General features: G+C 47.3%; 1 protein-coding gene across 11 annotated transcripts in view; it reads right to left on the reverse strand.

The window, feature by feature from the left end:
- Positions 1-14,924, reverse strand: part of CELF2 (CUGBP Elav-like family member 2) — an 814,024-nt gene that overhangs the window by 148,082 nt on the left and 651,018 nt on the right. For 10 of the 11 annotated variants that reach the window (XM_038530152.1, XM_038530144.1, XM_038530148.1 and 7 more), the window contains one exon: positions 11,234-11,430. In XM_038530152.1, coding sequence (XP_038386080.1) covers positions 11,234-11,411 — 178 coding nt within the window. In that variant the 5' untranslated portion in view covers positions 11,412-11,430. Of the gene's footprint in view, positions 1-11,233; positions 11,431-11,604; positions 11,842-14,924 lie in introns of those variants that run through there. The other variant, XM_038530151.1, reaches the window with a different exon arrangement.

Genomic DNA, 14,924 nt, shown 5'->3' on the forward strand with positions numbered 1-14,924 from the left:
CCCCATAAAATGTTGATTTAAATCATGTATGATATTTCCTAGCAAACTAGCTGAGGAAGAAGCATTAGAAGGTTTCTAGGCACAATTTTTTTTTTTTTAAGATTTTATTTATCTATTCATGAGAGACACACAGAGAGAGGCAGAGATACAGGCAGAGGGAGAAGCAGGCTCCCTGCGGGGAGCCTGATGGAGGACTCGATCCCGGGACCCCAGGATCATGCCCTGAGCCGAAGGCAGATGCTCAACCACTGAGCCATCCAGGTGCCCCCTGTTCACAAAACATGTTGAAAAGCCTTCCTAAAGCACAGAGTTTACAAAGTCTGGATGCCATGACCACTTTTTCATCCCCGTCTTCTTGTACTCTAGCTACTATATGCTACTCACTCTTCTTTATCCACTTGCCACCATATGCCAGGCACTGCACGAGGCCCTTTACATTCAATATTCTATGAATAATTTATTCCTCAGTGGTCTACCACGTAGGCAGTAACACATCCACCTGAAGAAATGGGGTTTGAAGAAATTAGCTTTGTGTCACCACGAAGTTCAAAACAAATGTAGGTGTGTCATCCAAGTGTACAAATACAAGTATACACACACACATACCTCCTACAAAGAATAAGACTATTTGTGACTCGTTAGCATCAACTAGATGCAGATCCATCAAGTAGGGGCCAGACATCCTTCCAAAGGACCCTGTGTCGAAGACGTTACGCGGAAAGAGGGTACTGAGGGCCAGTTGACACATCATCCGTGTCTGGGCTCTGCTACAGGAAGGCAGAAAACTGCTTATCTTTGCATTTTATGGAGAACCACCCAGAAGGATCATTTAGTGGCAACTTTAGCCTCTTCTTGTCCTCAACTGCCAACAGGGAAGAGAAAGGAGGAGGAGAACAAAAGATGAAGAAAAAGGGAAAGAGGACATAGGCGTACGCTGTTGAGAAGATAAACATTGGGCTCCTTCTATCACATGACCTTGGGTTCCCCTAACTCTCTCTCTCTTCGTCTTTATCATACAAACAGCACAGGATTTTCTGCACATGGAGCCACCTGAGTGTACTTCCCGTGAGAGACAATGCTCCCACGCACAAAATGGACACCGCTGAATCCAAAGTTGAGTCTACACTTCCAAAGAACTTATGGCCATCTTGCCTTTAATACTGTTCATTTCCTTCTCTCCTTCTGGGGCAAAGAACATGCCCTGCTCGTCTTTCTATTCCCGGCATTGAGTTCAATGTCTCGCACACAGTAGGCGCCAATAAATGTTTATTGCCCATAATGGTGCTTTGGTAAACACTTTGTTAGCTCTCTGGGCCACATCGTTCATCTCTTCTGGTCTACATGAAATGGGATCCAGGGATTTTGAGGCCCCAGATCCCTGCTACAAAAGGGCCAGGCGTGAGGCCTCATGACAGCACCGGCCAGAGGTCCACTCCTGGGGCTGTGAGTTAGCGGGCTCGCCATCTCTGTAACTTTCATCATGTTCTAAGTTCACCACCTCTTCTGTGTCCAAGTTTGGCTCAAACTCTACACTTTGCTGCTGTGCCAACATTTTAAGTCTGAGCAGCAGAATCCAGGGGTTTAGCATTAATTGAAAGAGCTTATCTATATATAGCCTTACTCTGCACTTCAGCATCTTCAAAACTTCAATCATATTCTCTCTCTCTCTTTTTTGAGAGCACAATCCCTCTCTTTTTATGTTTTGCTACAGCCTTCCTCCCTTTTCATTCTTGTGACTCAATGCTCTCAGGCCTTTTAAGTTAACCTCCTGGACCTTTCCATATGGGTTCACCTTCTTAGACCTCTGCGATTCACGCTGCTCTCCTCTGGAAGGCCTCCATCTCCTTGATGCATCTTCAATACCATTTCCTGCTATTGGGCACAGTGGTCTATAGAGGAGCGAAAAAGTTCTTTGTGCCAGGTGGTGGATTACCTGTTCCTTATCACTTGGTAATGTTTAGCATTCGGGGGGCCATTTTGACCTTGAACTTGCCAGAGGCATTGTTTCTTGTGCCCTCCACCCTATGATTATGTCCCTTTAGTGTTTGTGATGCAGTTCCCCTTAAACTATAGGAGTTTAAAAAAAAAAAATTTTTTTTTTTCCTACCCGAAACTAGAAAGGCAGCAACAAAAGAACAGCAATTCACAGGCTGAGCTGGCAAGAGACTCTGTACACTGCAGATGACCCTCAAGGATCACTATGATGTCCAGCCACATATGTGTTTGGTTGCAGGACTCACCCTCCCTAGACTTAAGGCCTAACATACCCCAAAATACTTTATAATGATCAGATTCTGGGTTAATCAAGGAGTGTGATAAGTGGATACTCCCTTTTCAATCCTTTAATTCATCTCTGATTCCAATTTATGATCCCCCTAATGGAAATAGAGAAATTACATTTCTTTATTCTTCCAACTGATCACTGTCCAAAGTATATTTCTCTGATCGGGTTTCTCCAATTTGAATTAATGCCCAAATGTGGAAACTGGATTAGGGGCATCTTTCTCAGTAATTTACATAGAGAGTGAAAAAATATTGATCCTAATACCTATTCCTGTGGTGTCTCAATTGCTGTCCCCAGTCTCCCAGACCCATTAGTTTTTACCATTATAACCTGGCCCTGTTCAGCTAACTAGCTCTTTTCCATCTGCAGCGAAATCTGCTTCTGTGCTGCTACCTATGTGTCTGCCTACCTGCCTTGAGAAATCCATGTTCTCATAATTCATCATGCCACGGATGCCTTTATTCTGTGTTCCCTTCCCCATCACATGTGCTCGCCAAAGTAGATTGGAAAATACCCTCACACACTGGAAGGCCCTGATTCTTTAATACATATAATTGGTCTAGTTCACTGCAAGTCTCTCTAGTGTGACACCTAATGTATCGCTGAGATACCTAATGTCCAATTTTCCACTGAATTTTACAGTAGGGGTCAGAACATTTCCAATTCTCTTGACCAAGTGTCCTAAAAGCCAACATACTATCATCCATCATTTTTTGTTACCACACTATGAAAACCCACATCAGTCTGTTGCTAAATCATATTATCTTAGCCCACCTTCTATGTTTTCCCATTTGGCCAATTCTCTTTTCATCTTTTTTTTTTAGTTTCCAATGGTTGGAAGGTTATATGATTGTTGTACATTTATTCATAGTGGCACATCCTGGGACATTTATGTCTGGAGGGAGAGCGGGTCTTGTAAGGGGTTTGGGCAAGCCAATATTTGAAGAGAAAGCATGTGAACGGATAATCTCAGGATCAGTGAAGTTTGGACTAGGAACAAAGAATCGGGGACCTCGTGCCTAAATCTTGTTAGCATCTGGGGCCATATGTCCAAGAAGAAGATTCAGTCCTTAAAAGAATCCACAAACACAGGAAAAAGGGTTGTAGCTCTACTACCAGCATTGTACATTTCACCATGGTTGGAATTATGAAAGACAATACATTTTTTCACATGGCATGTAATGACTTTATATTTTTCATGCCAGCATTCTAAACACTTCTAAACAATAGCCTAACTCTGGTGAACGATAAATTCTGATTAGAAGCAAAGCTTGAAGAAGAAAGCAAGCCAATCTTTCAACCCGATTGCCTGATCATCTGGGGTCTTTGGAGTGGAAGCGAGTAAGGGAGGGTAGGTCATGCGACACCAACTCTCAGGCCCACGCACATGTGTTCCAGAGAAACTCACAGCACCACCCTAAGAAAGTACTCTCTTTCTGGCTGGGAAACTGGACCTCTCATTTCCAAAGACCGGTTTCATAATGACCCACAGTATGGTAAGCCAGGGTGGTTCACTTGTGTAACTGATGAGAGAGCAGGTCTAATGTGGAGAAATCTGATTGGGGGCACATAAAAAGGCAGATAAGACCTCTATGCAGGCAAACTGCACATGCACTCACTGGGAAATGCAAATTGTGAGATCATCTAGATTTAGCTGTTTTAGTCAACCTGTGACACGTGTTGGAGGGATCCCAACAGATGTAAGCCATGGAGCTCTGGGCTGACTTTTCATGCAAATTTCTACCAAAAAAAAAAAAATCCATTCTCCTTTCATCCAGAGCCTGTTTTCTTTATTCTTTGGCTACATTAATTCCAGAAAGGCAAATCTCCTAGGGACAAGATGACTGGGGACCAGCTGATGTCCCAAACAGAGGAGAAGAAAACAAAAACGATTAGAAGCTACCTTAAGTAATTTCTTTTCTTCTTTGATATTGGCTGTGTGTGTCCCCTGTGTCTCCTCCCTTCCTTTTCTTCCTCTTTTTCTCTCCAAGGATGTAAGGATCAAAATATGCCCAGGACAGATATTATCTGTCCTTTGATATAAGTGACAGAAATTCAGAGCTGGGCTAGGACAGGCATGGTCCAGTCTCAGCATCAGAGTAGGGGGTATTGAAAGGGATTCCTTCTCACTATAACTCAAAGGAGGCTAATTTAACATTAAAAAAAAATTCATCTCAATTAGTGCTGTGGGTTTAGTCTGTATGAATCAGAATTATTTACAACTCCATGTAAAAAAAAATGATTTGTTAAGTCCTTCATACAGCCATATGATAAAACTACTGACCCCCCCTCTCACAGGGAGGTGATAAGGATCCCTGCCTGCATGAATATAAAAATTCTGACTGCATTTTACATTTATCCTGTAGGATCTCAGTCAGCCAACAATGGAAAGATGTCACAGGAAGTTACACAGTGATTTCTGTTAACGTAAAATTAATTCAGGATGAAAGATCCTTCCTGTGGGCCGTTGAGACAGCACTACCAAAACTGGGGCTGGCCCAGAAAATCTAGGGCAGCAACCCTAGTTTCCGAGAGATTTAGGGCAGAAATCCTATCCTGACTTGTATGTGCTGAAATGTAAAATTGATTCTTCGTCTTCCTGCATTTTGAATTCTTTCTCATTTACGGATTTTGAGATGACCTCGCTTAAATATTGCAGGTTCCAAGTCCATTTCCGGTACTTACAGGAAGTTTCTGACATGAGTAAGGAGAAAGGAGAGGGATGCAACATGGAAATGCTCCCACCGCAGCCCTCCCATGGGATTCCTTCCATTAAAAAGGTCAAAGGTGTTCTCTGCAAGCCTTTCACATTTTAAAGGTTAAAGTTCAGTAAGAGAGCACCTCTCTTCAGACTATACCACCAGCATGCCCACCTGTCCTGACTGAATATACGATCTGTAGGCAGGTGTAACACTGCCCCGTGAGGATGAAGGAAAGTGAGACGCATTCTCTGAACGAGCTTGAGACAATAAATAGTTCTAAGTCTCTTACAGGTTCTGGGGCCGGGTCTCATGCTACCCTAACACAGGAGAACCTTCTGGACTGGGGGCGGTCCTCCTGTTAAATTCTGAAATGAAGAAAACGAGAGCAAACTTCGATTTTATTAATGAAGGCCTGCAGACTGAAGTAGAGGCTTTCGGAAGGGAAGCAGTGACTCCCAGTCTGTCCTGGTGGACGGGCAGTGAGGGAGGGGCTCAGGGTCCAGGTTCCAGGGGATCAGGGCGAGCTGCTGTCTACCTGGCCAACTGCAGTCTGACCAGCAAGAAGATGAAATGGCAGCTGCCCCCCCCCCCCCCCCCCACGACGCTGCTCTTGTGAAACTGCAGAACTCTTCCCAGAGGAGCCCTGAGTTTCATTTTTGTTCCACCCAGAACACTCTGGGCTCTAGGCACTTCAAGAGCCACAGCTGCACAGCTCTTATGCCATGACCTCCGAGCACATTTCAAGAAAAAAGGAAGTTTTGTTCTTCAGGCCTGTGGCACGTAGTGATAGTCGACACAAACCACTTCCCGTTTCTAGCTCTCTTTTGGGTGAGAAGTTGCAGAGAGGGAGGGAAGGAGGGGGAGAGAGAGCGAGAGAAAGAGGGAGAGAGAAACAGGGAGGGAGGAAGGCAGGGAGGGAGGAGGAGAGGTGATCAATGAGGCCTTAAGTCAGGACCCAGGGCCTGAGGCCATCCTCCAATTTCAAATGTTAAGTGATTTCATTCAATTACTGAGCACAGAGCCCTCAGTTTTCCTTCCTGTAAAATCCAAGTAACAGTGAACTCAATGATGTTCAATGATAATATTTAACATTTGAGCTTAGCAGAATGGAACTAGCGTTCATCACAGAGCATGCTTTCTCAGGGTGCTGTGATCCTGGGTTATAGTTATGATTAGAAGAGAGATATCAAGAGAGCCATGATCCAAGGAACACCACGTACCAACACGTAGAGGCCCAGAGTCTTGGCTCAATGAACACAACCTTCTGTACCTGCCACCTCCTGGCCTGGACCTCGTTCGTGATTGCCAACCCTAGACCAAGAGCCACCCCTCCTGTGCCTTGATCAGCTTCCCTACCTAAGGTCGCAGAGAACATTCCAACACACTGACCACCCTTCCTGACCTTCCCCCCACACCTGTCCAGGTCCTCTCCGGCAACAGGTGATCCCGTTTCTGTGCTCACTCACAGAACCACAACCACCAGGGAGGGCCCTCCCAGCTATCAACCCATGCCATCCAAGGTAATGGGGCCTCTGATGGGAGAAGTACTGGGTTTTCCAGAACAGTTGTTTTAAATCTTTTCCATTCTCCTTATGTCTTCCGTTCCACCAGCCTTCTCAGGAGTGAGCTGTCTACTGAGAAGAAAAGGGCATCTGTATTGTCTAGTTCCCTCCATTAGACTGAAATTTGCTTGTCGTTACTTCCTTCTAACTGTTCTGCCGTATTAAACGGGGCCTCCTTTTATCCTTTCCCATGGTTCTTCAGCCACTCTTTTTATCTCCTCAAAGACCCTGATTCCTGTCTTCTTGGTGCTTTGAGTAGACAAAGCTTCACCTTATTATTTGCATAAAAAAATAAATAAAAAGGCAAGACCATTAGAAAGGGCCATCTCTACTCACAGACCCGTATGTAAACCTGCATGATCGCAACCTCCACTCTTCTGAAATGCTCTCAACGTCCTTCCAACCACAAAAGTCAGTGGCTTTCCGTGACCCACATCCTTCCTGACTCTACTGTGGCACCGCAGACTCAATGGGATCAAAGCTGAATTTAATACTCTTCTCCCTGTTGTCCCCTCCACTGCTGACTGCTCTCCTACCCCTCCCAGGGAAGGCAAAGGATGACATCCTGCTCATCCCCGCCTCAACTTAGTTACCAAGTCCCCCTTCTTTCCACCACCATCATGTCTGTGTTGCTCAGGACACCCCTTTCTCCACGGCCACAGCCACAGCCACCAGCATCTCTGCTCAGGCCCCATGTAGTTCAGCCAATACACCACACTGGTCTCCCTCCCAGAGCCTCCACCGTCTAGCCAATACAATTCTAATATTTTAGCCTGAGAACGAAGGTCTTCTTAGAACTGGCTCTAGCCTCTATTTCCAGATGTCATGACCTTCCCCCTTCCATGTCGTTTCATGGATTTCACATTTCCTTCAAACTCTGGCAGGATTCATAGTTCCCAGAACCTGCCCTGCACTTTCTCACCTCCCTGCCTGCAATCAGGCCAGTCCGCCCACTTGTAAGGTTCAACAGTCTTTCCTTATCAAAATCCTATTTTTCTCTTTGAGACTCGGTAAAGATGCCACATCTTCCCGTCTCCACAGCTGCTAAATCTTCATTCTGTCCCTGAACTTCCAGAGTTCAGATATGCTCTTCCCTCTCTTATCCTTATCCCACGGTCTTCAATAGTGTTGTTACCTATAGCACTGGCCTCATTGTCCCTATTAGATTTCAAGTTCTTGGGGACAGTGATAATAATAGCAACTACAATAGTAACCATCACCACACAAGCTCCTATCACCTTCCAGGTCTGGGAAAAGCATATAACTTCATCTCTGTGACCCTATGAGGATGGTCTCCATCCTCAGATGAGATTATGTAACAGGCCCAAGGCAGGCACCCAAGAAGTGGAAAAGCCAGAAATTGAATTTAGGCTTGTCTGACTTCAAAACCAATGCTCTTAACTACTAGGTCGTATTCCTCACCACCCATAGACTCGACCAATAACCACTGAATAAAACATCCTCTCCATGAGTCCCAGTCGATGGGACAGTTCACTGAGCGGGGTTCCCCAGAGCTGCAGAATCTGCCCTTGTCAACACGTACGTGAATAGGGAAAAGGCATGAACTTTTACAGGATGCTCTAAAAATACAGAACAAAGTTTTTTATGCCTCAAGACTTAACAGAACATCAACTGCAAAACTAGAGAAAAACCTAATTCACCTGGATTAGGTAATAACCTGATTTTGTCTTTTTCCTTGGAACCACTGATGTCAGTGAGGCAATGAATCAAGGCCGTTCCAAAAGCCCGACTTAGATCATTTAGACCGTGTTTAGCTGGAGCCTCCAAATTCTGCTTTCTGAGACTTTGCCATCAGCCCTGGGAAAACAGGATGACTGTATTCTGTGTAAATGTGGGGTCCTACTGCACGTGTGCACGGGAAAAGACCACGCGGCACACTCAGGTAGAGGGTAAAGACAAGCTGTGGCTGTTGCTCTCTATACAAGTGGCTAAGGGCTATAATCCTCTGAAGGGAATGTCATTATACAGCTCAAATCCCATCACAACAAATACCGTTACAACAGAGATATCTGTATAACAAAAATCCTTTCAAGCTTTGGCTGACAGCCCACGTACTTCCAAGCAATATTTGATGTGAGATTTGGAGTTCACAGTAATGGGAATTGACCTATATTTCCAAAGGTAAGATTTGAATGATTTCATCTGTAACTTCTATCCCAAGATACCATGAGTTGGAATGATGTACAATCTAAACCCATGAGCATCAAAACCAAACACAAAGGCAGGTAGCAAAGCAACCTTGCTCGTGAAGGACAGAACTCCTTCCTTTCGTTTGGGGAGCCCTTGGGTAAAGGAGAAAGCCTCTGACCCCCACCCTGAAATGGAGCGGAACAAAGGTGGTTTGTGGCCTCATCACACTGAGATGAGCACATGTTGGCAGAGCACATGAAGACAGAAGGAATGTGTTCAAATTCCCACTGTGCTACTCACTAGCTGGGTCCCCTGGGCTGTTTCTTAACTTATGCACAGCCTCCATTTCCTTCCTCATCTGCAAAATGGGACAACCAGCACCCACTTTCAGGGTTTTGGCAAGAACTAAAGGAACAGACCCCTAAAAGTGGGCCTGGTGCATGGCATGCGTGCTCCAAGAAGTTCATTCCCCTGTTGGGCCTCCTCGTCCCTCCAAGACTCTGGTCTTATGCAAACTACTTTGATGAAGTTACTTGTAAGGCCTAGTGAATGAGGCTAACACAATATAGAGTCTCGAACACAGTGTGGTAAAGACAGTGCTCTGAGGAACACTGGGGAAAAGAGAAAATGGTAGAACCAGACTGTGCACAGCCTCTCAGATAAGGCAAGGTACGTGTAAAATAAAATACAAGTCATCGGGCCAAAAAATAAATGAGTCTTGAGCCACTATGTCAGAGGACATCCTGAATGAACTGAGATCAGGACGCATGTTTTCCTAGGCTGGGGTGAACTATGGCTGCTGCCCCCAAACACCAGTTTACTGCCCCTGGCCTAGTTCTCCGTGGGTGTCATCCTAGACGGCAGGATGGCCTTTATTACATGACTCTTTAGCTCCGGTTGAGCTCATGGTAGGGTCTTTCCTCAGAGAAAGACATCCTATACCACAAAAATTAAGTATTAAAACAAATTCTAGTCTTCTCCATTGGAGACACGTGTAGGTGAATGATTTAGGGACACCATCAACACACATCTCAACGTCGCCCCCAATTTGTGACATTTTAAGTCCTACTGAATTTTAGACAGGTGATTTTTTTTTTTTTTCAAATTACGGGACAATCAATTTTTTGGTGACAAAATTCTAGCCAGCTATTTTGAAAACACTCTCAGTGTTACACATTTTGAGACAGAGAATGGGAGTCCTCACCTTTATAAAGTGAGCCCTGGCTTAAAAATCTCCAAAGGTCCCCCCACTAAGTACTATCAGACCGCAGCAACTCTAGAGGGCACGAGGTGGCCCACCATTTCTCAGAGTCACGGAGCATGGGTCTCAACGATGCTTTACTCCTCTCCCCTCGCCTTGACAGTGAGAAAGAGGCTCAGAGAAAAGTATGTGCTGATGCTCATGTGTTCAACTACCGTATATGTGCAAACCAAACAATGAGTTTGCAGGACCCCTCGTGAGAGGCAACAGAGAAATAAAATATTGGGGCGACCCAAATGCCAAGGTGCAGAGAAAAAGAAAGTGTGAGATCCACTGAAAGACAGGAGAGTCCCCCCCACGTCCCCCCACCCCCGGGGCGACAGCCCAAGAAATCAAGAACAGAGAAAGAACAAAAATACTCAAGCAAGGTTGAAACAGCGACAAAGACCAAATGGTAGGCAGCCGAGAGGATATTTTAAATTTAGTTCGCACAAAGGCCGGTTCCAACACACAGAAGCTTCCACCCGGTAAAGAGGTTTCCGGTCTCTATTTTAATAACTGAAACCCCCTCTCCCCATCACCCTTGCCTTAAAATGGAGGCAGCAAAAACCACCAGATTGTACACTTGAATCTCCCCACTGCTAAGGGCGTAAACCACAAGCATTTCTGAAGGTGCGCTAACTACCTCGGGCCACTAGGGTGCTTGCTGCTTCCCGCCCGAAGAGGCACATTTCACTTAACGATCCCCATCGAAACCCCCAAGAATTAACGTCCCTCTTCAAAGTGTCCCCTTTATTCCTTAACCCGGGGGTATCACACCACGCATTGGGGAGGCATCTCAGGGCCACCCCCCCAGGTCCCCGCGGGCTACGGAAGAGTGAGATGCCGTCGTAATTGCACAGCGATGATGGGGAGGCAGGGGTAGGAAGAGTTGGCTTCGGAACTGCCAGGCTGAGCAGCTGGGGTGCTCGGAGAGGCACCCACTGCACCTGCGGGGCGCCGAGTTAGTGACCTGGGGGCGCGGCCCCCGCTACTCCCCCCTCCCCACTGCGACCCGGGCTGGCGCCGTCCACCTGTCCGTCCACCTGTCCGCGGGCGGGCGGGCGGGCGAGCGCGTGGGGAGGAGCTGGGCAGCTGGGCTGCTCAGGGCTGGGCTCCCCGGGCGGTCCTCCCTCCCGCGGGCGCGGGGCAGCCCCCCCTACACCCCCCCGCTGGCGCCCCGACCCGACCTGGCCGCGCACCCCCTCCACTGCCGCCGAGCATCCATCCCCGCCGCTGCCGCCGAGCATCCATCCCCACCGCCGCCGAGCATCCCTCGGCCCGCGGTCCCTACCTTTACTCTGGGGAGGGTTCTGACTCCGGTCCCGGAGGACGTTGATCTGATAGACGGCTCCGTAAGGCTCAAAAAGTTCTTTCAGCTCCTTTTCCGACCAGGACCGGGGGATCTGTCCGACAAACATCTTAATGGCATCTGGGTCTGGTTGGTCTGAGTGATCCAAAGCGCCGTTCATCTTGTTGGCTGTGCCGTTACTGTCAAAAAGGGAACCGGGAGCCAGAGTTAGGGCTGCACGGTGGAGGGACAGGAAGGAAAAAAAAGGAGGGTGGGGGTGGGGGCGGGGAGGCGGAAGGAGGAGGAAGAGGAGCACGGGGCAAAGTGCCTAATGAGTCGGAGAAATTTGATGAACTAAAACAAAGCGCAGGCACCATGAGGTTGCTCGGCGGCAGCGGCGGCTGCGGGCTCTCACTGCAGGCTGCGGTTCAGCATCGCCGCCCGAGCCCAGGGCAGCGCCCCGCCGGCTGTCACCCGGGGCGTGGACATCTTGAAGCCCCGCTCGGGAGGCAGCTGCAAGTTAAGTGCAGGTCTCGCTCTGCAAGGCGGCCACCAACGCATCCGCAGCGTTATCAGCCCCACACTGGCTCTCGTGTGCAAAGCAGGGCAGGGCTGGATTTCTGCTGGGTTCTCCCCTGCTGCCGCTGCTGCCGCCACCCCCCCACCCCACCCCACCCTACCCTACACCCCCACCCACCCCACCCACCCCCGCCTTTTGGAGGTTTTTTGGAAGAGAGGAGAGAGGTGGTAATAATAAAGTCACATGAAAAGAAAATGAAACACTTGGCAGTCCGTCAGATGACTAATGCAAGATGCTGGTGATGAATTTGCAGAGTGCGCGAGGCATCCATGTGTGCATCAAATTAGTACGTTGTTGCTGCTCAGAATGGAAAGTGCTCCAGCAATGCGGCTCGGCGCAGCCGATTGGCTGCCCACGCTGGAGAAAAGGGCCGGGGCGGGGAGGGGGCTCCCGTTTAAAAAGCGCATTGTTTATGGGATCCAGGCACAAAGGGTTTAATTCAGGGAGGCAAAGGCGATCTCAGAAATGCCTGCTTTGTGCCGGGGGAAAAAAAATGCAGCCCCAGAAAGTTGAGTTCCCACTAAAGGACACTGAATATTTCAAATCTTTCACACTCCATAAATTGCTCTCTGTATATCTGACTTCCAGATGTTGTACTTGAGTTCTAAACAATCACACGTTTGGGAGAGAAAAGAGGAAAGTCTGTCTTTTCTTCTCCTAGCTTCAGTAAATATTTGGGGCTGATACAGAGAGCAAGACCATAAGCTTTTACATATCAATCTTCTTTAATGCTGTTTCCCAAAAACCCTCATTTGGAAGAGAGAACGCTCTCGTTTACAATTCTGCAATTCTAGTCAACATCATGCACTGTGATGGTGAAGGCATTTTTTTTTTTTTAATTTGGATCCCTCTTATTTGAGCTGCAGCCAACAGTAAAGCAAAATCCCCTACCTCTTCATCTCCCCTCCCACACCCACACCCACTCCTTAAGGCCCCCAAACCCACCCACTCTGCCAAGCCACAAGGCTGAATGCCCTGAACAGCGTTCATTTGCAGTATGGTGCTTTGGGTTTAGCATCTCGTCCAGCGACAATAAAATACACCTAAGCAAGTGCAAACCCGACACACGACTTGCAGAGCCCACTCCCATGACCATTGGCCAGCCCCCAGCTCAGGAGGCAGAAAGGTCAAACAGGGGGCCACGTGCACTAAAACTTCTCTGCAAATGGCAGGTGTTATGTCACGGCAGCCTGGGGATAATAATTAGAAGATGCTCAAGGATCTTAAGGAGGGCTCCTTATTATGTGAAAGCAAACCATCAAGGATCACCAGAGCACCTGCAGTCTGCTGTGGACCCAGGGTCATCCTGAGCCCCAGATTAAAAAAAAAAAAAAAAGACCCTGCCTGATGGCTAAAAGACAAACGAAATGCCTGTGGGAAGGAGAAATCCTGAATTCATTTTAATCCCGAGAGGAAAATGATGGCAAATACTCTTCACTAGGTCCCTGCTCCAATTTCCACTTTTTTCTTATTTCCCCTTATTTTACCACTTAATATTTTTTTTTATCCTTGAGATAAACAATCAGACTGTCTAACTTGAAGCACTTTCAGAGCTTTCTCTAATCAACCTTATTGTTATAAAAAAATGTTCTGCTGAATAAAATATTGAGTGCAAGATCTACTTTCAACAATTTAGGTGCCATGTAATGCTTGTTTATATCAGAGGTTGATCGTTTATCGTGTTCCTGTGCACCTGTACTGTACACGTCCCCCTCCGAGGAGTGGGTGAGCACTGGAACCCCTTGGAGCAGACTCCGGGGGTGGGGCTGCGGGCCAAACAGAAGCAGGGCTCACAGCTCCCTGAGAGCAGAGAGTGTGGCAAGATGTATTTCTGGGGCAGGAAGGACTGTGGTTACTGCTGCTGACAATCAGCTAGGACGAAACGAGGAAGGCATTGCCACAGGTCTCAGCTAACAGGGAACGGAAGTTCCAAAAATGGGGTGTTGCATCTTGTCTGTGCAGAGCCCAGTTAATACAATGGAGGAGTCAGGGATGGGACACTAGTCCTGATGTCTGAGCTCAGAATACAGCAAGCATCCCATCATTGTCTTGCCCACCCCTCCCAGGGGTGGGGGGAGGGCTTTTTCGTTTCCTCAAAAAAGTACTCATGGAGGCACCCAAAGGAAGGGAAGCTGACAAGAGGGTTTGTGCCTCTAGCCTGTGCTCTTTATGTTGGGAAGTGCATATTCATAACCCTTCCCCATCAGCCATCCTGCAGGGATGCCTGCAGACCTCCGATCATCCTGAGGCGGTGGGCTGTCACGGCTGGGGACATGGGCTCTCAATTCCGGCATCACCACTTCCCAACTGTGCCACTCTGAGCCTTAAACTCTTCATCTGGTAAGTGGGAGCAACAGTTGCCATGTCACAGAGTCGGGTGCTTGTTCCAGAGCACAGCCCAGAATAAGTGTCTAAGGAGTGTTAGCTTTTTCCGCTGTTAAATCTCTCCTTTGCACTTGTGATGCCCTCGACACGAGTGACCATTACAAATCTTCCTTTCAATCCAAAATTTTTCATAGTGGAGACTCAAACACAGTTCATATCCTAAATAATCATGCCTATCTTTCAGCGAGGGCTTACATGCCAGATACCGGGTGTGGTGCTTTTACGCTCATTATTTCTAATCCTTGTAACAACCCTATGAGAAAGTATTATTTTCCAGATGCAAACATCTAAGAATTAAGCTCCTCTCTTAAGATCACTGGCTTACACATTGTAGAAGTAGAATTCAAACCCTAGGCCCAATGGTCTCCAAAGCACAAAATATTCCTAATCCGTCACGTGGTCGAACAAAACACTGTGTCAGGCCTCCCTTGGGCTGAGAGTGAGCAAGTGCATCTAAGAAAAGATAGGTGAAGAGCAAATCCTACTGGGTCCCTAGAATCACACTGCCGAAGAAAAGGAGCACTAAAACACACACACGTGTGCATGCTCACACACGCACGCACCCTTCTACTATCTACAGAAAGGAGAGGGCCAAGGGCTGAACTTGAAACTCCATTAAGACTATGTTAAAACGCACATTTTTCTCCCTAATCACACAACAGCATCTCCATCTCCACAGATCCCCTTCCTCCCTCTCCCCACAGGGTGACATCAATGAGCACCTCTCAT

Source organism: Canis lupus, chromosome 2 (assembly GCF_011100685.1).
Source record: "Canis lupus familiaris isolate Mischka breed German Shepherd chromosome 2, alternate assembly UU_Cfam_GSD_1.0, whole genome shotgun sequence".
NCBI lineage: Eukaryota > Metazoa > Chordata > Mammalia > Carnivora > Canidae > Canis > Canis lupus.